The sequence below is a fragment of the Puma concolor genome, chromosome F2, assembly GCF_028749965.1.
Source record: "Puma concolor isolate L17-30 chromosome F2, mPumCon1.1.hap2, whole genome shotgun sequence".
Lineage (NCBI taxonomy): Eukaryota > Metazoa > Chordata > Mammalia > Carnivora > Felidae > Puma > Puma concolor.
This window is the reverse complement of record NC_141684.1, coordinates 38,820,238-38,846,209: the sequence shown is the minus strand read 5'-3', so window position 1 is coordinate 38,846,209 and position 25,972 is coordinate 38,820,238. Positions and strand designations below refer to the sequence as shown.

Sequence of the window (25,972 nt, the reverse complement as noted above, 5' to 3'; positions counted from 1 at the left end):
AACAAGAGGTCAGGAGAAGACTGTCAGGGAAGACTTCTCAGTAAAGCCTTTACAATTTCAGCTAAGTCTTCAAATCAAGAGTAGAGCAGATTGGTTGGAGCTTAAGGGCTTAAATTAAAAAGGTAGCTACAAAGCTAGAATTCATTCCTGGGGTTTATCCTTCTGCTTGTCATGACCTCTTGCACAGATTTGCTTCCTAACTGGTCTCCTTGTCATAGTTTTCTACCCCATTCTAATCTTTGTTCCATATAGTTAACAAGGTTACCTTCCTTTAAAACAAAGGTAAAATAAACTGATCATACTGCTCTCCCATTTAAAAAAAAAAAAAAAAAAAAAAAACCTTAAAAAAAAAACAAACTTCCAATCAATAGCTCTCCATTACTGAAAAGGTCTTAACTGCTTCATATCACATGCAAGACATTTCAACATCTACCTTTCTACCCATGTCTCTCATTATTTCCCATCTCACACCTTAAATTTGCAGACATACTCAACTTTGGTAGGCATTGGGAATGGAAAGTAAGTATCAGGAGTTCCTAAGTGTTCACTGAACCACTGAAGAAACATGCTTGTTTACAAACAAATGAAACTAATCTATAGACCCAGAACTTCAACTTACCGGAAACATTAAAAAGCCTTCTCTACATACACTTCTTTGGGGTGTGAGTGCCTGTGTAGAAACCTTTACAGGAGTGTTGCTCTTACACCTGGCTGTGCCTCAGAAACACTTGTGGCCCAGGTCCCACACCTTAGGGGTTCTAATTCAGCAGGTCTTTTAAAAGCTCAATAGGTGACTCTGATATAGATTCAGAGTTGAACTTCACTCCAAAAGAATATCCTTCAAAGAACTTCTTTAAATATTAATTTTCTCATTCAGAATTTTGGATGTATTAAAGTGGCAACAAATTCAAGACTATGTTCACTGAAAGACACATAGAAAACATATGTTTTATCTTGCAATGCACTAAATAATTAGCAGTCCTAAGGATAGGACTGACAGCCCTTACAAAAATTAGGGATTCTAACCTGGGCAGCTACCTGAAAAAGCAACTCTGTCTTTAGCGATAAGTCAAGAAAATGGCTTTGGGGAAAGGTAAAATGCTCCTCAAAAAATACTTTGTGGTCCACTCTAATACATAATCAAGTAGGTGGATCAAGGTCCAACAGTTCTATGCCATAAAACATGGCCTCAATAATTTTAATCTAAAAAAGTATTCAAGCAGATAGAGCTAAACAGTCACATTAAGGACACATACCCGAATATAGTTTCTAACATTCATTCAACATTCATTCAACATTCATTCATTGACCCTCTGCTTAAGCCGGATATTCAATACACAGTGGTGAACCACACAGACTCAACCCTGACTCTCAGAGAGCACACACCAGCATGAAAATACACTGGTATTAGAGAAGTCAGCCCACAAATAAATGTAATTACTAACTTTGGTTAAAAAAATAAAATAAAATAAGAGGGCTGCCATGAGATAAACTGGCTGAGACTATATTTTGCATTCATCATCTCTCCAAGTAAAACTTTCTAGGGGCACCTGGGTGGCTCAGTCAGTTAAGCGTCCGACTTCGGCTTAGATCATGATCTCATGGTTTGTGAGTTTGAGCCCCGTGTCGGGCCCTGTGCTGACAGCTCAGAGCCTGGAGCCTGGTTTGGATTCTGTGTCTCCCTCTCTCTCTGCCCCCTCCACCACTCACACTCTGTCTCTGTCTCTCAAAAATGAATAAACGTTAAAAAAATAAAAATTAAAAAAAAAAAAAAAACTGTTCTAGCTCATATGAAAGAATGGCACAAAACCCATATACCATGGTAGTTCCTTAACTTGGGACTTTTACCTGCCTCCCCCAGAAAAAAAGAAGCTCTATGAGGTTAGGTGCCAATCTGGCTTGCTCTCCATTTTATCCTCAATATCTCTCTTCTTACAGGTACAAACATACAAATACAAACAAAAGCACTGAATAAGCGAACAAATGAATAATCACAGAAAAGCTAAGAGAAGGGACCTAATGTAGGCCTCCCCAACAGAATAACATTTAAGGGAAGATTCAAAGGTTGGCTGGAAGTTAACCAGATAAAGAACATCCAGGCACCAAGAACTGTCTGTGCAAAGGCCTCAGGAGAAAAAGAGCAAATCATTCTCAGGGAATCAAAAGATCAGTGTACCTAGAATAGAATGAAGAATAAGATTTAACACAATGTAGTTGCAGATGGAGAAAGAAGCCTCATAATGAAGAGCCTCAAAACCAAGATAAGGGCTTTATTAGATATGCAAGAGATCTGAGAAGGAATTTTAAGCACAGCAATAACATGATCTAATTTACATTTTGTAAGATTTCTCTGGCTTCTGCATGAAAGCTAGATTACAGGAAAGCAAAACAGACACAGGTAGACCAATTAGAAGATTATGTTAATCTATGTATGCATGAGATCATAATAAGCATATCTTCTTATTTTCTGTATTTGTGATGCTTTGACAAGGACCTGCTGACAAGGCCTCCACTGTCCCTCTTAGGGTTAGCTAATTCCTAGAAATAGCACCTGTGAGCATACCTTTCCTATGCAATCAAACCAATCTGGAGTCCATACCCTCAACCACCGCCAGGGTCACTATTCCCCTAACTTCATCAACCCAGAGTCATGTACCAAACAAGTAGGGACTGCCCTACACCCAGTGAAATCATTACTCATTGAAATCATTCAAACCAACCAATCCTAGACCTCTTTACCCCACCTCATCCATTCCTTCCCATAGAATCACAATAAAGGCTCTTGCCCATGTTTTCCATGTTCTCCTTCTGCCTCCTATCTGACCCTGGTGCTTCCCTGTATAAGCTTCCTCTCCCCTTCTCACCCACTCTTGCACGGCAGGCTCCCTCCTCTTGGGGTCTGTAACAATTTATCTCCTGATCCATTGGTCTCACCACACCTAAACAATAATAAAACCTACATTTTTAAAAAGAGATGTTGGTGAATTGAAGGGAGAGTAAAAGAAAAAGCAAAGAAAACAAATTCATGAGATATTGTCAAGGTACTCAACACAATTTGATAATGACATAGACTGGCAAGCTAAGAGACTGTAAGCCGGTTTTCTTCTATGTTGTGCACACTGAACATAAGCTTAAGACTGACATATTAAGATTAAAATTTAGGTGGCTCAGTGTGGTGAGCATCTGATTTGGCTCAGATCACGATCTCAGAGTTTGTGAGTTCGAGCCCTGAGATGGGCTTTGCACTGACAGCGCAGGGCCTACTTTGGATTCTCTGTCTCCCTCTCTCTCTGCCCCTCCCCTGCTCACACTCTCTCAAAAATAAACAGTAAAAAAATTTTTTTAATAAATTATTTTTAAAAGATTATAATTTAACGCTGTGATTTTAAAAAATTATATACACAGGTACTAATATGGTCAAAGAGTTCAAGACCTGTGACTTCTAACTCAGTCTGTTTCCACTGACATAGACATCATTCATTTAAATTCATTCATCATTCATTCATGTATCATTTTATTATTTTTTTTAAGTTTACTCATTTATTTTTGAGAGAGAGAGAGAGCGTGAAGGGGGGTTGGAGAAGAAAGAGAAGGAGACACAGAATCCGAAGCAGGCTCCAGGCTCTGAGCTGTCAGCACAGAGCCCGATTCAGGGCTTGAACTTATGAACCATGAGATCATGACCTGAGCTGAAGTCCAACACTTAACCAACTGATCCACCCAGGCACCCCTATGTATCATTTTAAAATAATCAATGTTTACTAAACAATACAGATGGCCTAATGGCAGGAGCTAGGGAGACAAAGGAGTAAACTTCAGTGACTAAAAAAGGCAGTCAAGGCAATGGAGAACTCCTGAAGAAGTTTATGCAAGAATTTAAAGAGGATTACATTGTGCAGGACTGTCAGGGGTCAAAGGGGTCACTGTTCATTTCAGCCAGCAAGGTAACAAACTATACAGTTATTTAGATTTCTTAACATGTTTTTTAACCACACATTGATTCTTAAACGCTAGAGGAGGCAGAGTTTCCTTCAAAACACTAGCTCTACGCTATTTAATTTTAAGCAACACACAAAATTTTAATTCAGCCATAATTCCTAAGAACCTTGACTAAGGATGCTGCATGGGTTTATAGGACTTATGAGAATCCAGTAACTCTGTGTAGTCTTGCCACTGCTAAATAGTTAAATATGCCTTTAAAAATTCTATTGGGTGGAGGGACAAGGAAGACGCAAGTCAAATTACTGCATACACCAGGAAGCAAGGTGAAACACGATGCCTTGATTACTGGGGTGACAATCATAAGCCATATTCTACTCCCCTCTCCCGTGCCACCTCCTCACCGCTTCATTCTCCTGTCCTGTTCATGTATGGTCCCTTCCCTTATTTAACACCTTCAGCCCAATGAAACTATGTACCATCTTCCCCAACTTTTTTTTTTTTTGGCACATCCCATGCCTAATGACCATATTCTTTCCATTCCTGTCTCCTTTTCACATAGTAGTTTCACTACCCTAAAAATCCTCTGTGTTCCATCTATTCACCCTTCCTACCCTGCTAACCCTTAGCAACCACTGATCTTTTTATTGCCTCCTTAGTTTTGTCTTTTCTAGAATGTCATAAAGTGAGAATCATACAGTATGTAGCCTTTTCAAATTGGCTTCTTTCACTTAGTAATATGCATTTAAGTTTTCTCTATGTCTTTTCGTAGTTTAGTAAATCACTTCCTTTTAGTGCTGAAAAATATTCCATTGCCTGGATGTAACACAGTTTATTTATGCATTCACCTACTGAAGGACATCTTGGTTGCTTCCAAGTGTTTGCTAATCATAAATAAAGCTGCAATAAACATCCGTGTGCAGGTTTTATGTGAACGTAAGTTTCCAACTCCTTTGGATAAATATTAAGGAGTAGGATTGCTGGATCATATAGCTAAAAGTAGGCTTAGTTTTGTAAGAAAATGGCCAAACTGACTTCTAAACTGGCTATACCATTTTGCATTGCTACCATCAATGAATGGAAGTTCCTTTTGCTCCACATCCTCACCACTATTTGGTGTTGTCAGTGTTCCAGATTTGGGTCATTTTAATAGGTGTGTAGTGGTATCTCATTTTAATTTGCATTTCTCTAATGACATATGATGGGAAACACCTTTCCATATGCTTATTTGCCATCTGCATATCTTTCCTGGTAAGGTATCTATGAAGGCCTTTTGCCCATTTTTTACTTGGGTTGCTCATATTTTTGTTAAGTTTTAGGGATTCTTTGTACCTTTTTTTTTTTTTTTTAATTTTTTTTTTCAACGTTTATTTATTTTTGGGACAGAGAGAGACAGAGCATGAATGGGGGAGGGGCAGAGAGAGAGGGAGACACAGAATCGGAAGCAGGCTCCAGGCTCTGAGCCATCAGCCCAGAGCCCGATGCGGGGCTCGAACTCACGGACCGCGAGATCGTGACCTGGCCGAAGTCGGACGCCTAACCGACTGCGCCACCCAGGCGCCCCTCTTTGTACCTTTTTGATAACAGACCTTAACAGATAAGTCTTTTGCAAATATTTTCTAAAGTCCTCCCATTATGAGCATGTGAAAATTAAAATACTAAGAAATGGCTATTTTTCATTACAGAAGTTTCACTAACATCCTTCTACCATCTTAACAGTGCTCTAAACTTAATAGGGGTAACACAGTGTTTTTACAAAAGCTATATGAATACTCTCCTATGAAAACTGAGCTGTTTCCAATATAAATCTAAATCACAGCAATTTATTTCTGGGCCCACCCAAAAATGAATATACATATACATGAACTAATACAAATTGCCAAAATTCATCACAAATCCTTCAGTATGGTGATTTTCAAACTTTTTTTGTGGGGGGGAAGGCCCTCACTAACAGTGTTTTAATGGAATTTTACCCAGAAACATCAGCAAATAGAACAGGCAGGAGAGGGACTACTCTGGTAGAAGCCTCTAAGCAGACCAGCTAAAAATGTGCTATTCCCAACACATGGATTGCCTCTCCTCTTTGCCCCCCAAATCTAAGTAATTCTAAATCACTTAGTTTGGGTATGACCTCCCTGGAGTAGCTTTCCCTGAATCTCCAATGGTGAGGTGTTGGATATGTATTCCAACCTACATAGTTTCCATAATTAGCCCATCCCAGCTCTTATCACACTGTATAAAACAGTCCATCCATTCATCTGCCTCTCCCATCTAACTGAAAGTCCCTCTAAAGTCTAAGACTCCTTCATTGTTGTATCTCCTGTGAGCAATGCATAAAGGCTCCCCTTACCAGTATGTACTCAATATATATTAGTTGAGTGCATAAATAAGTGAATAATTGTGTGCCTTGATGCATGTGGTAACAACACATTTCTCCTGGTTTACACAGGAGAAGTTCCATGAGTAGTGTAAGGACAAGGAATATAGGGGCCATATCAACTGTGGTTCCCTTGTCTCCAAATTACCTAGCACACAGTATTCCTAACTATTACTGACCAGCTCCTGCCTCCACCGCTAGCAATGCCTTGAGAGTGCTTCAGTCTGAAGTGCTGGAATCTTTCTGTAGACCCTGCTTTCTTCAGCACAGGCTGGAGTAGCAAATGTGTGTTCTTATGGCATCCCAGTCACTAACTAGCTGTGTAATTTGGGACAATTCATGTAAAATCTCTAGGTCCCATTTTCTGTATATGTAAAGTTTTTAAGTTCTAAAATATGCTTTAGCACAAGGAGTCTTTTCCTCAAATAAAATTTTAGAATGAGCCCCAATATAGAAAAAAGATAAAAGCAATGGCTGAAGTTTCTCATTCTGCTCAATCCTTCACTGTTGGAGGAAAATACCCGCACCTCCTTAGAGCAGAATACATTTGCAAAACTCTAAATTAATAGACCCTACAGAGATCTAGCCTAACATTAACATTCTATGATTTATATATTCAACAAATATTTATTAAATGTCTACTCTGTGCCAAGCACTGGACTAGACACAAAAGATTCTGTAATAAACAATGTAGATGGGCTCCCTCAAATATTTATGCCAAAATGCAGTATTAAACACATGTTTAATATTCACTAAAATGAACAAAAAATTTAAACACCCTCTGGTCTCTTTTTATAGACAATTTGCCAAATGTTCATATAGCTGAATAGACCTTATTTTAATTTCAAAAATGCAAATCTCATTTTCTCTAAGTGGGAATTTTTCAATTTGTACTATTCTCTTACAAATCATTTGTATGTTAGTTTCCTGATACCACATCTAAATTAACACTAGTAATTAGTAGCTAAAATGTAATGCTTGCCCTGTCATTTCCTGGTTTTTTTTTTTTTTTTTACTTGTCCTATCTTTTAGTATTTTTAGGATCTTTTAACCTACTAATTTTTCTGATTCTTCACTATTTCATGTGAACAGTGAATCTGAAAGTAAAATCCAAAAGGCATGAACTATTTTTTACCAGTAATTGTTCCACCATATTTCAGTCAACAAATATTTGAGACATCCCTACCATGTACAAGACATTCTGCTATAAAGTGGTACAAAATTTCTAGAACTTTATTCACATCCTTTTATTCTTTACTCTTCTTTCTCCTGAGTAGTTTAAAATATATAATGACAAAGGACCAGATTTCCCTAGGGTTCCCTCAACCTACAACACTCTTCCATATTCCTTATTCATACTGTATCCATTCACATTCACTCAACAAAAAGTACAGTAGTGCTAGGCATTGTAACGTGTGGTAATATGAGTCCCTCTCAGGAAATGAAGAGAAGGATAAAGATAGTGAAGACATTTCAGAAAGAGAATCTATAAGATAGTGCCCTCAGAAGTATCAGAAAAGAAACAAAGATGACTCTCAATTTTGTTGTTGGGAGACTAAGTAGGTGATGATGCCATTAACAGAACAGGAACTGCAGAGGCTTCTCTGCAATAATTAAAAATTTGGTCTAAGAACGTTAAACACGAAGTTCCTTCTGGGTATTCTCCAGTTGAGTTGCCCGGACTAGAATCAGTAATTCCCGTATTTGAGTAACCACTGTGTGGCAAGATCCAGGGCACTTACTAAGACATACTCCCAAAATCACAGAATTTAAGAGTCAGGTGACAGAGAATGCAAGTAAAAGTGTGCTTAAAAGAGAAACTCAGGTAAGACAGAAGACTGGAAGCACAGGCACAATTATAAAGGACTTTATATGCCATGCTTAGGAGGTTGGATCTATCCAGGCAATGGGAAAGCATTTAAGGTTTTTTTTTTTTTTTTTTTAATTTTTTTTTTTTTCAACATTTATTTTTGGGACAGAGAGAGACAGAGCATGAACGGGGGAGGGGCAGAGAGAGAGGGAGACACAGAATCGGAAACAGGCTCCAGGCTCTGAGCCATCAGCCCAGAGCCCGACGCGGGGCTCGAACTCACGGACCGCGAGATCGTGACCTGGCTGAAGTCGGATGCTTAACCGACTGCGCCACCCAGGCGCCCCAAGCATTTAAGGTTTTAAACAAGGAATGGCTTAATTAGATTTGCATTTTAGAAAGATCACTCCAGTTTTAGGGTAGAAAATGGGTTGGAAGAGTGAAAACTGAAAGCAAAAGAAACAAACAGGTAGCTGAGAAAGAAATGTGAGCAAGAGCAGATTGGTCCTAAGATGCACAAAGATTAGAGGAAGATATGTATGATAGGTAATATTTGCAACCCTGCCTTTCCCAGAGCACACTCAAGTTAAAATCTCTAAAGGACAACAGCAGTCCCTAAACTACACTTAATCATAAGAATAAAGTAGTAATAGCAACATGCAAGTATTAAGCCCGATAGGCCCAACACTATTCTATGCTCAATCTTTCTTTTCTACAACAAACTGTGGTAACCATATTCTTATCAAATTACCAGATTAATAGTAAGGTGTGGGAAAACTTTGAATTACATATTTTGATCTGGGAGCTGAGGAATGTATTTTTTTCTATAACCACTTGAATTTCCAGTTATACAGCCTTTATGGAAAATATATAATCTAAATATGTAGTACACAATAAAGAAAAGCAAAACTGAACAGACTCAAGCAACAAAGTTCTTCTATGATTATTCAGTCACCTCATTAGCCAAAGGGCTTATAATATATGGACCTTATACACTTTTGGAAGAGAAAGTTTTTCATAGACCTTTTACTAATATATTGGGCCCTGATCGGATTAGAGGTGACAATGTGTCCAGATTCTCCTGAGTCATCAGCTGTAATATACCATGTGGCTCAATCAATTTTGATAATTAAAACATAAGTTGAGGGTTTCTGGGAAAGCTCTTTCCTGCCTTTTCCCTTTTTTCTTCTACTGGAACATAAACATAAGGCTGGACCAAGAGCAGCCCTCTTCGAACCACAAGATAATAAGCATGAGGACACAAGCCACGTAATAAGGATAGCACAGTATAAGAAAAAAAGTCTGAGTCTGAGACTGTGGTTACTTTATGCTGCTATACCAACCCTACCTGGAAACCACTGTAAAGGGAGAGTAATGAAATCCCTCTTCAACTAAGTAACTATAGGCTAAACATAGTCCTAATTCATAAACTCTGCGTTTCTGACCAAACTACTTAACAGGGCACATAAGACACTTCACGGTCAGCTCCATTTCCCTATCCCATTTCACACCAATCTCTGTCTCATGCCTTCCACTCCGGTAATTCTAAACCTTGTCGGAACAGCACATACCAGTGAGCTGATTTTCACCTGTCTACCTATAATTCTCTTTACTCTCTCTCATCCCTCCATTTCTCCACAATTTTAATTAACTCTTCCTCAGCATGCCAGACTTCATAACTCCTGGCTGGGAGTTAAGGTACCCTGCCTCCTTGCTCTCACATCACCCCATGCACCAGGGAGTACAGGGACTGTGCTGTATTATACAGCTATTTATGTAAGTATCTGTCTTCCCAACTAGATCACTAGCCCCTCAAGAAGAAAAGCAATAGTTTAGTTCTTTTGGTATTCCTGGACTCTGGCATAGTAGCAGCTGGCCCACCAGCAATGCTCAGTAAATGTTTGTTGAATGAATTAGAGTGACATAAAACATGGCTGTTTTTAATTAGTAAAAACAATTATATAAAAAAGACTGTTAAATGATCCCCCTTCACATTAAAAAATAATTTTCACCCATAATTTGCCCTGAAAATAAGAAAATGGCTTAAGTATTTTCTGCCACCATATGTTGCTTTGTAAGATTATTTCCCCCTTAGAACTGTAAGTCCTAAAGACAACACCACAAAACTATCCTTATAGTCCTTGAAGGATTAGTCTCACTTCAGATGGAAAGTCAGAAAGCTAACCAGATGTCCAAAGAATACATTTTCTTACATATTATTAGCAAAACTCATCAGAATGAAGGTAAATAAAGAAATAAAATCTCTTCATACCTGTCACATTGTTGCATTATGGAAATTTCTTTGATTATTTCCTGAAGATCCGACTCAACAGGTACTTGTTTAATTGCCACAACCTGACCAGATTCCTTATGTATTGCTTTAAATACACTTCCGTAAGACCTAAAAGAAACCAAGACGTTTATTTTTTTCCTTTCAAATATCATAGGTATTAGAGAAAAAGTCTACTATGAGTGAGTTTTGGCATGTAGTTTTTTCTGGTTTAAAACACTATTTAATGGTGATAACTCAAAGTAAACAAATAAGAAAAGTGAATTATACCTTAGCTTTAATGCTTCAATTATATACTTAAAATCTACTAAAATCATCAAGTTCATATATAAAGATTTGCTTTTTTCCTTATGAATGAAAGAAGTAGACTTACGGTTTGGCAACTCAAACAAATGCAGCATTAAGAAGATATAAATGAAAATTAAAAGAATGAAATATAGAACAAAAACAGCCAAAGTCTCAAGTTAGGGGAAAAGGCCTATCTCACCTTAAGCGTAATCATCCCCAAAATATCAAAGCCCCATGCCTGTTCAGACCGAATAAAAGCAAAATGAAACCCTCAGCTGAGGACTACATTATTACCAAAGTTAGAGAAGCAAGGAATCTGGTTTTCCCTTTGTCATACATCCAAGGTCTCCTCAAATGCTCCTCCTCCTCCTCAAGAGCAAGACCACACACTTACAGGTAAATCAAAGGAGTAATAGGATCTAATGGCCCCCTGCCCAAAAATCATCTCTGCTACAACCCTTGAAACTTTGCCAATTAAATATTTATGTGTTTTAAAGTGCGAAACAACGAGAGAGGGAAGCCATGTGTACTCTGGTATGAATTAGAAGACAAAGTAAACATTGCTACCACTTTCTTTTCTTACAGTAAGCCAGGTACTAGGATTAGTGTTTTACATGCATTATCGAATTCGACCCTCTCAACTGTGAGGTAAAATACTACCACCAACATTTTATAAATGAGGGAACAGAGACTCAGATACTGAATTTAAACATATAATTTAACAAAGAATTTAAACATATAATGATTCCAAAGACCATACTCTTCCCACTGAATCATTTCTGCAGAGGAGAAAGAAGAGCAAGTCATTGAAAGACATGGCACGTTTCCTAGTATTAGAAAGCTATGCAGAATCACTTTCCAATTTATAATCTTTTAAAATAAGTGAAAAATAAGTGATAAACCAGCTACCCTAATAAAATGAATTTTATCCTATCCTCTGTTTCTTTAAGCTTTCTGAAGTAATTTCTTTAATTTGATACTCAAAGACACCTTTGTGTGTATATAGTCCTAATTTATGCACGTAAAAATACACACACACACGCATATATACCTCCCCCCTTAAACATCATATATGTATGTATACATATATATGTATATAAACATGCATGTGTGCATATATATATATATGTATATATATATATATATATATATATATATATATATATATATATATTCCCTCAAAAGCCAATACAGAATTCAGTGATGGGTTATCTACTGCGAATGAACACCATCACTCTCTTCTAAAGTCTCATTACTGCATAAGAGAAGCTGGGAACCACATTTCCCAGAATTCCTTTCCTTGAATGGAACCTAGTTAACAGCCTGACAATGAGAAGAATATGCACGAAATCTGAACGGCAAAAAGTTGAGGAGAAACCATCATTCTCCAGATGTAGTTGGAGCAGATGCACTGACAAATACGACATATACGGTGGCTTCCTGCTGAGTTTTTGATGACCAATACATGTTGCTACAGAATAAGAGAGTTGGCGGGAGCTTCTCAAAGATTCTTAAGGATTCCAGTAGATTCCCAGTGAGCTTTTAAGAAACACTCATTTCAGTGTTTCAGGCAGAGATGTTTAGCGTTGGCTTCTCTGACCTTCATTAGCAGATTTGATGGCCTCTGTATCTGCGGCCCTTCAACAAGTCATTTGAGCTCCTAATTTTATAATAAACTCTCTATAACCAGAGTACATCAAGGAGCTTTTCTTTTCCTGATCAAACCCTGCTACCAATAGTTTTTGGCATAGGAAGTGGTTCCAAGGGAAAGATCTTAAAGATAAGAAGCTTGAATTAGTTCTTTCTTAGATCTGAAGACAGTAATGACTTCAATGCAAGTACAAATAGAATATTGACAGTCTATGGCATTCAGTGGCAAAACAATTATTTAAATTATTACCCTTAGTTGCCTAAAGAGTAAGTAAAGCTTTAGAAGACCAAGTACCTGTATCATTAGAACGTTACGATGAAAGTAAGAGTACAAATACTATAGAACAGGCTATACTGGAAATATACTATAGAACAGGCCTACGTTGGAAAAGTTACATAACAAATATGACAAGCTCAGAGCTTAAATTTCCAGCTCAAGACTGAGAACCAGAAAACTTCTGAATGCCCCAAAAGAATTTTTTAATTCTTATAGGCACAGGGCTGAGACTTCTGAAAATAAACTCAAGGTCCAATCTATGCTAGAAGCCGAATTACATTGCAAACTAAATTCACAACATCACCAGGTCTATTCTGTTAAAGTTAGACTTTTAACTATAAAGAGAGGTATCCAGTGAGTTGGTAATGAGACATTTAAGTAGACATTTATTAATCTGAGTACCTTGAACCCCCCAAACCTACCAAGCCTCCCTTGCCAACAAAAGCAACCCTATTCCCCAGTGGGAGAAGGTGAGCCTCACAACGCCTAAAGACTCCATAATGACCTCACCTGAGGCAGTCACTTTTCAGGGGAATGTAGATCCTCCTCCATCACCTCTCATTGCTTCCAGTCCTATAACTACACTCAAATCCCCAGACACCAGAGGGATGAATATAAAATCTGATGCAACAGCACCTTGCTTTTTCATACCAAAAAAAGTTTAAGATTATTGTCAGTTTTTATCAGAATTCTAAAGAATATGGGGCGCCTGGGTGGCGCAGTCGGTTAAGCGTCGGACTTCAGCCAGGTCACGATCTCGCGGTCCATGAGTTCGAGCCCCGCGTCGGGCTCTGGGCTGATGGCTCAGAGCCTGGAGCCTGTTTCTGATTTTGTGTCTCCCTCTCTCTCTGCCCCTCCCCCGTTCATGCTCTGTCTCTCTCTGTCCCAAAAATAAATAAAAAACGTTGAAAAAAAAATTTAAAAAAAAAAAGAATTCTAAAGAATATGTGTGGGAATAGATTCCAAGATTTCTAGGGAGAAAGGAATTCACAGATATGGATACAAGACCAGAAATTCCAGACCCAGTGTGTTATCTCAAACAGTTAGGAGTATGCTCCCAACAGTATGCTCAGCTAGTTAACTGAAACTTGGACTCTAAAGTGGCCTAGTGAAATGCTAGAGATCCTCAGTATACATTAGAGAAAGGAGACCAAAGGTTCAAGTAGATAAGATACTGGAATGGATATATTATATTTGACTTGTTCACCGAACTCCTACTATGCTCACTGAGAGGGTCCAGAAGATACTCCCCTTACTAGCATCCTTGGAAGCTCTATAGTGCAGGTCAGCGATAACAGAGATGCCAACAGTGAAATGGGCTCCCTAATTTTAATGAGAGATAGAATCCATAAAGAAGTGAAAAGAACTAGCAAAATCTTTGTACCAGAGACAAAGCAGGCATGAAAATCATAATGGGTAGCAAAGTAAGGCTGAATTTTCTTTTTTTTTTATACATTTAAGTTTGGATATTAAAATTATGCTGGCTTCATAAAAATAACTGCAGTTATGTGCCCTTTAAAGACTTAGCTTTTTTTTTTTTTTTAGTAAAATGCATATAACATAAAATACACCATTTTCAACACTTTTAAGTGTACGATTCAGTGGCATTTAGTGCATTCTCAATGTTGTATCATCATTACTTCTGTCTAGCACCAAATCATTTGGAATCTCCATTCTGGTCTCTGGACTTATCTATTCTGGATTCTTCATATAAATGGAATCATGTAATATATGGCTTTTGCATCTGGCTTCTTTCACTAAATAGAGTATTTTCAAGGTTCGTCCTACTGTAGCATGTATCAGTATGTCATTCCTTTTAATGGCTAAACAATATTCCATTGTACAGATATATCACATTTTATCCATTCACCAGTTGATAAACATTTCCACATTTGGCTCTTGTGAATACCAGTGCTATGAGCTGGTATCTTTTTTAATTAACAGAGATCTATCTTTCCATCTTTTCCATGGTAAATGATCTATTTAAGTTTTAACTTTTTTGAGGATCAATTTATATTATTATATATTTATATTTTATTATGAAATTTATAGAATTTACATTATGAAAACATCTACTTTTGGATTTTCAAATGAGTTGTCATTAGAGCAACATATAGTGGCCTCTTAATTCTTCAAACTGTTTCTCTATCTTTGCTTGTAACTTCTTTCTTAGTCCAAATTTTTTATCATTTTGCTCTTCTTTCTTTAGTCAAAGTCAGGTTTAACTATTTTATTGATCTGCTCTAAGAAATAGTTTTTGTATTAATAATTTCTAAATTTTATTTTCTATTTCATTAATTTCAGCTTTTTCTTTTATTAATTCTCTCTTCCTAATTTTTTGGGTACATTTTATTATTTTTCTAAGTTCACTGTGTAAGCACTAAGTTCTTTTCTTTTGGTATTTCTTTGTTAGTAATGAAGGAATTTAAAACTAAATGTTTTCCCCTAATTACAGCTTCTCTGGATTCCACAGATATTGGTATGATTTGTTCTCTTTTTCATTTTCTAAATAATTCATAGTTTCGTCTTTAATCTATAGGTTACCTCAGACTATGTGTACTAAATTCCAACAAGTATGGGTTTTATCATATTGTAATTATTTCTTTCTAATTTTAACAAACTATAATCAACAGTGAGACATACAAAATCTTTTTTTAAGGGGCGCCTGGGTGGCTCAGTCGGTTGAGCGTCCGACTTCGGCCCAGGTCATGATCTCGCGGTCCGTGGGTTCGAGCCCCGCATCGGGCTCTGTGCTGACAGCTCAGAGCCTGGAGCCTGTTTCAGATTCTGTGTCTCCCTCTCTCTCTGACCCTCCCTGTTCATGCTCTGTCTCTCTCTGTCTCAAAAATAAATAAACATTAAAAAAAAAAAATTAAAAAAATAAAAAATCTTTTTTTAAAATGTGTTAGTTTTTTAATCAATGCTTTATGAACATACCAAAAAAGGAGGAATGCCAAAATATATGTTGTAATACAAGCGCAGATATACACTGTATATTTATAAATATAATCAAGTTCGCTGATTACAATATTTAGATCCTCTATGTCTTTTTTTCTATTACTCTTGTCCAATTCTTAAAGAGATTTATGAAAATCTCCCATCTGAATATACTTTTATGAGACTCCCCTGACATTTCTAACAGCTTTCCTTCACTAACTGTCATAGTGACTGACACATATACGTTTCATATAAATTGTCTTATATGCCACTACCTTAAGTCCCTCATTATTCTTTATTTGGATATTAACCCCTCTTTATTCACTTGAGATCTTTTAACTTTAACTAATTTGCCTGATAAAAATATTGCCATTCCTATTTCTTTTTATTTTTATTTGTAGGATTATCTCTTTCTTATCGGCATCTCTAATAGGAACTATCCCTATATTTCTACCCTACAGGCCTCTTATAAATAGCATATTCCTAGATTTTTGCATTTTAATTGACCCTACTAGTTTGTCTTTTAATGGGATAACTGACATTTAGTGAAAAATATATTTCATTTTATTCCTTCCAACTTACATTTAGCTTATTATTTTACATTTTTGTTTCCTCTATTTCCTTTTCCTCGCTCTCACTGGTTTACACCATTTTAATTGTTTTATGCCTTTCATCATTTTGAAAGTTCTTTTATACTCTGCCATTTCATTAAATGTCCCTATGTGCTAAAATTGAAACATTTCTCTACTATTATTTTAAATCATATTAACTATTCCTCTGTCTCACTGAGACACTCTATTTACAATCTATTACTCATTTTTCCCCAAGTAAAATGAGTCCCAACATCCTGAAAGATGGTCTTATGTTCACTTGCCTAACAAAGTCAAAATCTTTCAAGCTTATTAATAAGAACACCAGACAGAACAAATTAACAAACCTTGTGAGTCACTTTATGGCACACTTCTTGCCTTTCTTATACATATATATATATGTATGTGTGTGTGTGTGTGTGTGTGTGTATACGTGTGTGTGTGTGTGTGTGTGTGTGTATCCTACTTCTCTGAAAAACACAATTACTAGATTCAGCACAATCCAGTATTTTCAAATTCATATTGACTGCTACAAAGTATATTAATTTTAATTACTACTACTATTTTTTCCTTTCCACTTTTATTGAGATATATCTGACATATATAATATTGTAGTAGTTTAAGGTGTACAACATAATGCTTTAATGTATGTATATACTACAAAATGATTACAAGTTTAGTTGACACCTAACAGCTCACAGAGTCAGAAAAAAGTTTTTTCTTATGATGAGAACTTTTAAGATCTACTCTCTTAGCAACACTGAAATCTTTAATAGAGCATTGTTAACTAATCACCATGCTATATATGTACATCCTTGGAACTTATTTATCTTATAACTAGAAGTTCGCACCTTTTGACCCCCTTCACCCATTTCTCCCACTCCCTGTTATCCTCTCTCTGGAAACCACCAATTTGTTCTGTTTCTATGAGCTTGGCTTTTTAGATTCCACATATAAGTGAGATCATACAGTATTTCTCCCTCTCTGACTTATTTCACTTATGTCCTCTTTATGACCGAATAATATTCCATTATATATATGAATCTTCCTTGACTTATACGGCAGCTATGTCCTGATAAATCCATAGTAAGTTCAAAATATCTTAAGACGAAAATGCATTTAATATGTTTAACCTACCAGACATCACAGCTTAGCCTAACCTATCCTAAATGTGCTCAGAACACTTACATTAACCTACAGTTGGGCAAAATCATCTAACACAAAGCTCGTTTTGTAATAAAGTGTTGAGTATCTCATGTAATTTGTTGAATACTATGCTGTAAGCAAAAAACAGAATGGTGGTATGAGTACAAAATGGTTGTAAGTGTGTTAATTGTTTACCTTCATGACTGCATGTCTGAATAAGAATTGTGGCTTACTTCTGCCACCTACCAACATAAGAAAGGTTATGATACTACATATCATTAGCCCAGGAAAAGATCAAAATTCAAAATTTGATGTATGGTTTCTACTGAATGCATATCACTTTTGCACCATCATAAGTCAAACCAGGTAAATTGGGGACCATCCATATATACCACATTTTCTTTACCCATCTGTATATACCATATTTTCTTTACCCATACAACCATCAATGGGACACTTACATCGTTTCTATGTCTTGGCTGTTGTAAATAATGATGCATTGAACATGAAGATGCAGGTATCTCTTCAAGATGATGATTTTGCTTCCTTCACATACATATACCCAGAAGAGAGACTGCTGGATCATACGGTAGTTCTATTTTTAATATTTTGAAGAACATCTATATTGTTTTCTATAGTGGCTGCACCAATGTTCATTCCCACCAACAGGGCACAGCAGTTCCCTGTTCCCCACATTCTCACCAATACTTGTTATTTCTTGTCTTTTTGGTAAGAGCCATTTTAACAAGTGTGAGGTGATAGCTCATTGTGGTTATGATTTACATTTCCCTGATGATTAATGATGTTGAGCATCTTTTCTTGCACCTGCTGACCATCTGGATGTCTTCTTTGGAAAAACATCTATTCAGATCCTCTATCCATTTTTTAATTAAAATGTTTGGGTTTTTTGCTATTAAGATGTATGAGTTCTTTATATGTTTTGGATATTAACCCCTTATCAGATATATTACTTGCAAATATTTTCTCCCATTCTACAGGTTGCTTTTTCATTTTATTAATGGTTTCCTTCCACTGCAGACATTTTTTAGTTTGACATAGTCCCACTTACTTGTTTCATTTTTGCCTCTGTTACCTTTTCTTTGGGTGTCAAATCCAAAATGTCATGTCAAGACCAACGTCAAGGAGTTTACTGCCCATGTTTTCTTCTAGGAGTTTAAGTTTCAGGTTTTACATTCAAGTCTTTAATCCATTTTGAGTTGATTTTTGAGTACAAGACAGAAGCCCAGTTTCATTCTTTTGCATGTGGGTGTCCAGTTTTCCAACATCATTTATTAAAGAAATTCTCCTTTCCCCATTGTATATTCTTGGCTCCTTTGTTATAAATTAACTGATTATATATGCATGGGTTTGTTTCTGAGTTCTCTATATTGCTTCATTAAACTATGTAACTGTTTTTATACCAATACCATAATATTTTTATTACTACAGGTTTTTTTTTTTTTAATGTTTATTTACTTTTGAGAGAGACAGAGCATGCAAGCAGGGGAGAGGCAGAGAGAGGGGCACAGAGGATCCAAAGCAAGCTCTGTGCTGACAGCAGACAGCCTGATGCAGGGCTCAAACTCACAATCCATGAGATCACGGCCTGAGCCGAAGTTGGACACTTAAACAACAGAGCCACCAAGGCACCCCTGATTACAACAGTTTTGTAATATTGTTTGAAATCAGGGAGCATGATGCCTCCAGATTAATTCTTTATTCTCATAATTGCTTTAGCTATTCAGGGTTTTCTGTAGTTCCAAACAAATTGTACAACAGTTTGTTCTATTTCTGTGAAAAATACTGTTGGTATTTTGTTAGGGACTGCAATGAATCTGTGGATTGCTTTGGGTAGTATGAACATTTTAACAATATGAATTCTCCCGATCTATGAGCACAAAATATCTTTTTGTCTTCAATTTCTTTCATCAATGTATTACAGCTTTCAATAAACAGATCTTTCACCTCCTTGGTTAAATTTTTCCTAGGTGTTTCCTTCTTTCTGATATAATTATAATTCATTTATAATCATTTTATTAATTCTAACAAATTTTGGGTGGACTCTGAGTTTTTCTATATAATATCATGTCATCTGCAAATAGAAACAATTTTATCTCTTCCTATTTCATTTGGATATTTTTATTTCTTTTTCTTTCCTAATTGCTCTCAATAGGACTTCCTGTACTGTGTTAAATAAAAGTGGTGAGAGTGTTCATCCATGTCTTGCACCTGATCTTAGAAGAAAAGCTTTTAGTTTTTCACCACTGAGTATGATGTATGCCGTGGGCGTGTCATACATGGCCTTTATTATGTTGAAGTGTGTTCTCTCTATACTACTTCTATTCAATAAAATATACTCTAGTGAAAGATTAATATTATATAGTAATTTATAATTTTCTGTCATTACCTAATGCTACTTTCATATTTTTTGTACTTACCCTTCTCCAAGTTTCTCTAATACATCAAAAACTTCTTCAGGCTGCTTAGTCAGACTGTCTTCACTCAGCTTTTTTAGCTTACTGATGAAAAAAAGAGAGAGAAAAATATTTTAAGACTTTTTATAAAATTTTTAATTTCACTTTTAAGAGGTAATCTATTCAGATAGTTCAAAAATAAAACAATATAAAAAACATAAGGCAAATAGTCTCGCTTCAATCCCTATTCCTAATCTTCCCAGAAGACCTCAAATGACTACTTTTATTAGCTTGTTATGTAATCTTTATACAAATATGAATATATATTTTTACTTCTCACCCTTTTTAACACGTAAGATAGCATTTTATACACACTCTTTCTACCCACACTGTTATAACTTTGCTGTTTTCATTTAACAACATGTAGCCTATATTGGAGAATCTACAACACAAGTACATAGAAAGCATCCCCATTCATTCTTTTTTACATTTACATCCTACACTATTGCAAAGATGTAGCATCTCTTACAAATCACTTTTTTATGAATATCTAGGTTTCCTTTTGCTATTATAAACAACACTGCACTGGATAAATGTATACATAAGTCAGTTCACACATGTTCCAGTGCATTTGTAGGATAAATTCCCAGAAGTGAAACTGCAAGATCCAGAGAATACATATACACATACATACACACACAAAAAAATATAGAAGCATATGTATTGAACAAGTATATGTACTATAAGCATAATCATATTTGATAACAAATAATACAATATAATCACTATAGTAACAACTACATAGCAATTATTAAGGTTATTGATTACATTTTACGTTTTATCTACTATAACTGTATGTTATATAAATATATACGTATAGTGATAGATACTAGCAAACTGCCCTCCAGGGAGCTTGCACCAATTTATTATCCTACCACTAATACATGAGAGAGACTCTTCCCCCACAATTTCACCAACAAAGTATTTAACTACATATCTGGATTTCAGTCAATATGTTAGCTGAAAATGTGTCACTCAGAATAGATTTAATTTGTATTTCTCTTATTCTGAGTGAAACTGAGTATCTTTTAACATCATTATGAAACTAGACCATCTATTCATTTCCTTTGTTCATTTCTCTTCAAGTTTTTTGGTCTTTTTCTTATCTATATACAAGGTAAACTTGCCTTTGTTTAGGTTTCAAATATTTTCAATTGTATTTTGACTTCACTTATGAGGTTTTAGTTTTCTACTCTATCTGACTTCCACATCGCCATAATGAAATGTGTTCTTGTTTTGTTTTGCCTCCTTTAAAAATCATCTATATGTATGGCATATGCAGATATCTGGAAACAGAGGTGAGAAGGATTATGCATGGCGAATTTGATGGAACAAAGTTAATTCAGTATGAATGAAATGTCATGTATGAAGAACTAAAATAATTAAGAATGAATAAAGAAAAAGTGAACAGGATGTAGAGGTAAGCAAAGTCAAATTTTAGAAAAGCTTTGTAAACCATGTTAAGGAACTCTTTTTTAAAAACTATCACTTCCCATATAGAAAATCTGAACAGACCAATTAGTAGTAACAATATTGAAATGGTAATCAAAACATTATCAAAGGATAATCAGAATCAGGCTCAGGTCACAATCTCACAGTTCAAATCCCACATCAGGCTCTGTGCCTGCTTCAGATCCCTTCCTCCATTTTAGGACACACAAAGGTGCTCACTATGAAAAAGAAAGCAAGCTTTCACCTGAATGTGACCATTCTGGCACCTTGATCTTGGACTTCCAAGCTTCCAGAACTATGAGAAACAAATCTGTTCTTTATAAGCTACCTGGTCTGTGGCATTTGTAGCAGCCTAAACAGACCAAGACAAAAACCCAAAGTTTGTTTTTTGAAAAGACCAACAAAATTAATAAACCCTAGACAAACAAAGCTAGACTTAAAAGAGAGAGAGAGAAAGAGAGAAAGGGAGGGATAGGGAGAGAGAGAGAAGACTCAAACAACCAATATTAGAAATGAAAGAGGGGACATCAAAACTCATGCTCACAGAAATAAAAACAATTATAGGAAAATACTATGAATAATTATACACCAACAAATCAGATAATGTAGAAGAAATGGTTAAATTCTTAGAAATACACAATCTATCAAGATTGAATCCTGAAAAAATAAATATTCTCAGTAGATGTGTAAATACTAAGGAGATTGAAGGAGTAATAAAAAATCTCTCAACAAAGAAAAGCCCAGGACTAAAGGGCTTCACTGGAGAATTCTATCAAACATCTAAGGAAGAATTAACACCAACATTCCTCAAACTCTTCCAAAAAACTAAAGAGTAAAGAACACTTCCAAATTTATTCTGAAAGGCCAGCATTACTATGAACCAAAACCACGTAAAGATACAGCATGAAAACTACAGACCAATATCCTTAAATACTGATACAAAAATCCTCAACAAAATACTAGCAAACCAAATTCACAGCACATTAAAAGAATTATACACCATGAACAAGTGGAATTTACACCTGTAATGTAATAATGGTTCAACAAATGAAATGCAATCATTTGTTTAAAATTAAGTGCAAAAATCACATGATCATCTCCAGTGATGCAGAAAGTATTTAGCAAAATTCAATATCCTTTCATGATAAAAACACTCACACTAAAACTATTAAAAATAACATAAAATAACAATAATGAGGATGTGAAGAAATTGGAACTCTTGTGCACTGTTGGTGGGAATGTAAAGTGGTGCAGCCATTATGGAAAACAATATGAAGATTCCTCAAAAAATTAAAAATAGAACTACAATATAATCCGTTGATCCCACTTCTGGGTACATATACAAAAGAACTCAAAGCAGCATCTTAAAGAAATATCTGTGTACCCCATGTTTACAGCATTATTCTAAATAGCCAAGAGGTGGAAACAACCAAATGTCCATCAACAGATGAAAAGACAACCAAAATATGGTATAGGCATACAATGGAATAGTATGCAACTTTCAATGAAAACTGTCCTGGGGCACCTGGATGGCTCAGTCAGTTAAGTGTTGGACTCTTGATTTCGGCTCAGGTCATGATCTCACAGTTCAGTTCATGAGTCTGAGCCCCACGTTGGGCTCCACACTAATAGTGCACAGCCTGCTTGGGATTCTCTCTCTCTCTGCTCCTCCCCCACTTGCTCTTTCTCTCTCTCTCTCTCTCTCTCTCAAAATAAATAAACATTAAGAAAAAAAAAAAGAATGAAACCTACAACATGGATGAACCTTGAGGACATCACATTAAGTGAAATAAGCCAGTCACAAAAGGACAAATACTGCATAATTCCACTCACATGACATATCAGTCAAAATTATAAAAACAAAAGTGGAAAGGTGGTTGCCAAGAGCTGGGGGTAAAGAGGAAGTAGAATTCATGTTTAGTGGGTACAGAGTCACAGTGTCGCAAGGTAGCAAAGTTCCAGATATCTGTTGAACAACATTATGAATATACTTAATACTACCGAACTTAAAAATTTCTTAAGATAATAAATTTAATGTTTTGGGTGTTTGTTTGTTTGTTTTTTTGTTTGTTTTACCACAGCTTTAAAAAAGAGGTCTTATGGGGCACTTGAGTGGTTCAATTGGTTGAGCATCACACTCTCAGTTTCAGCTCAGGTCATGATCTCATGGTTCGTGAGTGTAAGCCCCACATCAGGCTCTATGCTGACAGAAGGGAGTCTGCTTGGGATTCTCTTTCTGTGTTCCTCCCCTACATGCATGTGCATACTCTCTCCCTCAAAATAAACATCTAAACTAAACAAACAAAAAATAAACACAAGGTCTTAGTGACTTAGAAAAACAGAAAAAAAGAAAAACTTCTCCATTTTTTCATTTATTTAAAACATAACTGTTTAAACCAAAAATAACGACTAACATGGGGTTAAATAACATATGTACAAGTAAAATACAGTACAAAGCAGCACAAAGGAAGAGAGATGAATGTACTCTTACAAGGGCCTCACATGATGTGTGAAGTGGTATAAAAGTATTTGAAGAAAGGAGCGTCTGGGTGGCTCAGTGGGTTAAGCGTCCGACTTCAGCTCAGGTCATGATCTTGTTCTTCGTGAGTTTGAGCCCTGCACCGGGCTCTCTGTGCTGACAGCTCAGAGCCTGGAGCCTACTTAGGATTCTGTGTCTCCTTCTCTCTCTGTCCTTCCCCCACACGTGCTCTGTTTCTGTCTCTTAAATAAACATTTAAAAAAATTTTTTTAAGTATTTGAAGAAAGATTTTTGATAAGTTAAAGATTCATATTGTAAACCTTCGAGGAATCACTAAAAATAGAAAGCAACAAGGGGCGCCTGGGTGGCTCAGTCAGTTAGGCGTCAGACTTCAGCTCAGGTCGTGATCTCACGGTTCGTGAGTTCGGGCCCCACAATGGGCTCTGTGCTGACAGCTCAGAGCCTGGAGCCTGTTTCAGATTCTGGGTCTCCCTCTCTCTCTGACCCTCCCCTGTTCATGCTCTGTCTCTGTCTCTCAAAAATAAACATTAAAAAATTAAAAAAAAAAAAAAAAAAAAGAAAAGCAATGAGGTACCACTAATTCATCAATAGTGGAGATAAAATGGAATAAAAATTACTCTATCCAAAAAGGCATGAGTTGGGACGGGGCAGGGCGGGGTGGGGTGGGGGGGGGTAGGGAAGGAAAAAAGAACAGATAGAGACAAACAGAAAAAAATGGAAAGACTGTAGATTTAAACTAAAATATATCAGGAAATCCCCCTACTTTTGGCTATGATAGTGTGAAGAGGCTGACATATGCTCCTCAAACAAAAACACTGAACAAGTTGTCAAAATCAACCAGTTTATGACTCAAAAAATTGAAACAAAAGCAGCCAACATATTGAAAAGCATTTATTCTTAAAACCTTGCAATGGCTTTGAGTAACAACAGAAAGACTGTGTGGCCTTCCAGCCTAGGGCTGTTACCATCACCTGTCCCCCAATTCCATCAGTAGCAAGAACTACAGTTTTACTAGGACAAGCTTGACTATGAAAAGTAGCAACTTTGCTGCCAGAAAAAAATGGGCTCAATTTGGGACATGAATCAAAAACTGGCAGTTTTGTCAACTAAAGATGGTAAGCCTAATAATAAACAAATTGTCAAACCCACAGCTTTGACATTCAAGCTTGGGTAAACAACAAACTAGTCAGAAATTTAACAGGAAGAATCTGAAAATGAAAGGGTGAGATGAGTTCTCCATATATCATGGCTGACTAGAAAAATATGCACACAAGCATAGGAGACCCAACAAAAACCCATGAAAAGTAAAAGCCAAAAAAGACTTGAAAACTAGCTACAGCTTTGAATGCTCTCCCCCAATACATACACAGCTATATCAGCAGACAGTAGAAGGCATAAAGGTTCAAGGTGTTTAAGCACAACCTCTGCCCAAATCACTGGCTGATCACTAAGTTATGTAGAAAAGAGGCAATTTCAAATAATCCTGGCTACAAAATAAAAAATTAAAAAATGAGCAGAGGCATTAATAGCCAAATACTGCAAGAAGATAAATGCCACAGTTTAACTCCAAGGAGGTATAAAAAGAAAAAAAAAACTGGAGGAAAAAGGAGAGAAACTAGAGTGTCTACAGTGTATTATTTTAAAAGTCTAGTTTTAAACAAAACAACAACAACAACAAAAAGATTATGAAACATACAAAGAAACAGGAAAGCATATTCAGGAAGCAGTCAATAAAGAGCAATCAACAGAAAAGAAAACAGTCATAGAAAATGATTTACAGGGGTGCCTGGGTGGCTCAGTCAGTTAAGCGTCAGACTTCAGATCAAGTAGTGATCAAGCAGTTCATGAGTTCGGGCCCCACTTCGGGCTCTGTGGTGACAGATCAGAGCCTGGAGCCTGCTTCAGATTCCGTGTCTCCCTCTCTCTCTGCCCCTCCTCCACTTACACTCTGTCTCTCTCTCAAAAATAAATAAAATTTTTAAAATTTTTAAAAAAGAAGAAGAAAAATGATTTACAGTGGACCTAGATATTGAATATATACGAAAAAGGTTTCAAATTGGTTATTTTAGATATGCTTAAAAAGATGAATCTGTGTTCAAGAAATTAAAGAAAAATATCTTGAAAGTGACTCAACAGAGAATCTCAATAGACAAATAGAAACTAATACAAATGTAAAATTTAGACTTGAAAAATAAATCTTTCATAAAAAATATACTAGAAGAACTCAACAGCATATCTGAGA

The 25,972-nt window shown here is 36.2% G+C and overlaps 1 protein-coding gene across 1 annotated transcript in view; it reads right to left on the bottom strand.

Annotated features, from left to right (window-relative positions):
* The window catches only part of STK3 (serine/threonine kinase 3), a 287,866-nt gene that overhangs the window by 231,511 nt on the left and 30,383 nt on the right, over window positions 1-25,972 (bottom strand). Inside the window, exons 2-3 of the mRNA XM_086694926.1 lie at window positions 19,743-19,823; window positions 10,399-10,527 (exon numbers count right to left, since the gene is read on the bottom strand). Coding sequence (XP_086551052.1) covers window positions 10,399-10,527; window positions 19,743-19,823 — 210 coding nt within the window. The remainder of the gene's footprint in view (window positions 1-10,398; window positions 10,528-19,742; window positions 19,824-25,972) is intronic.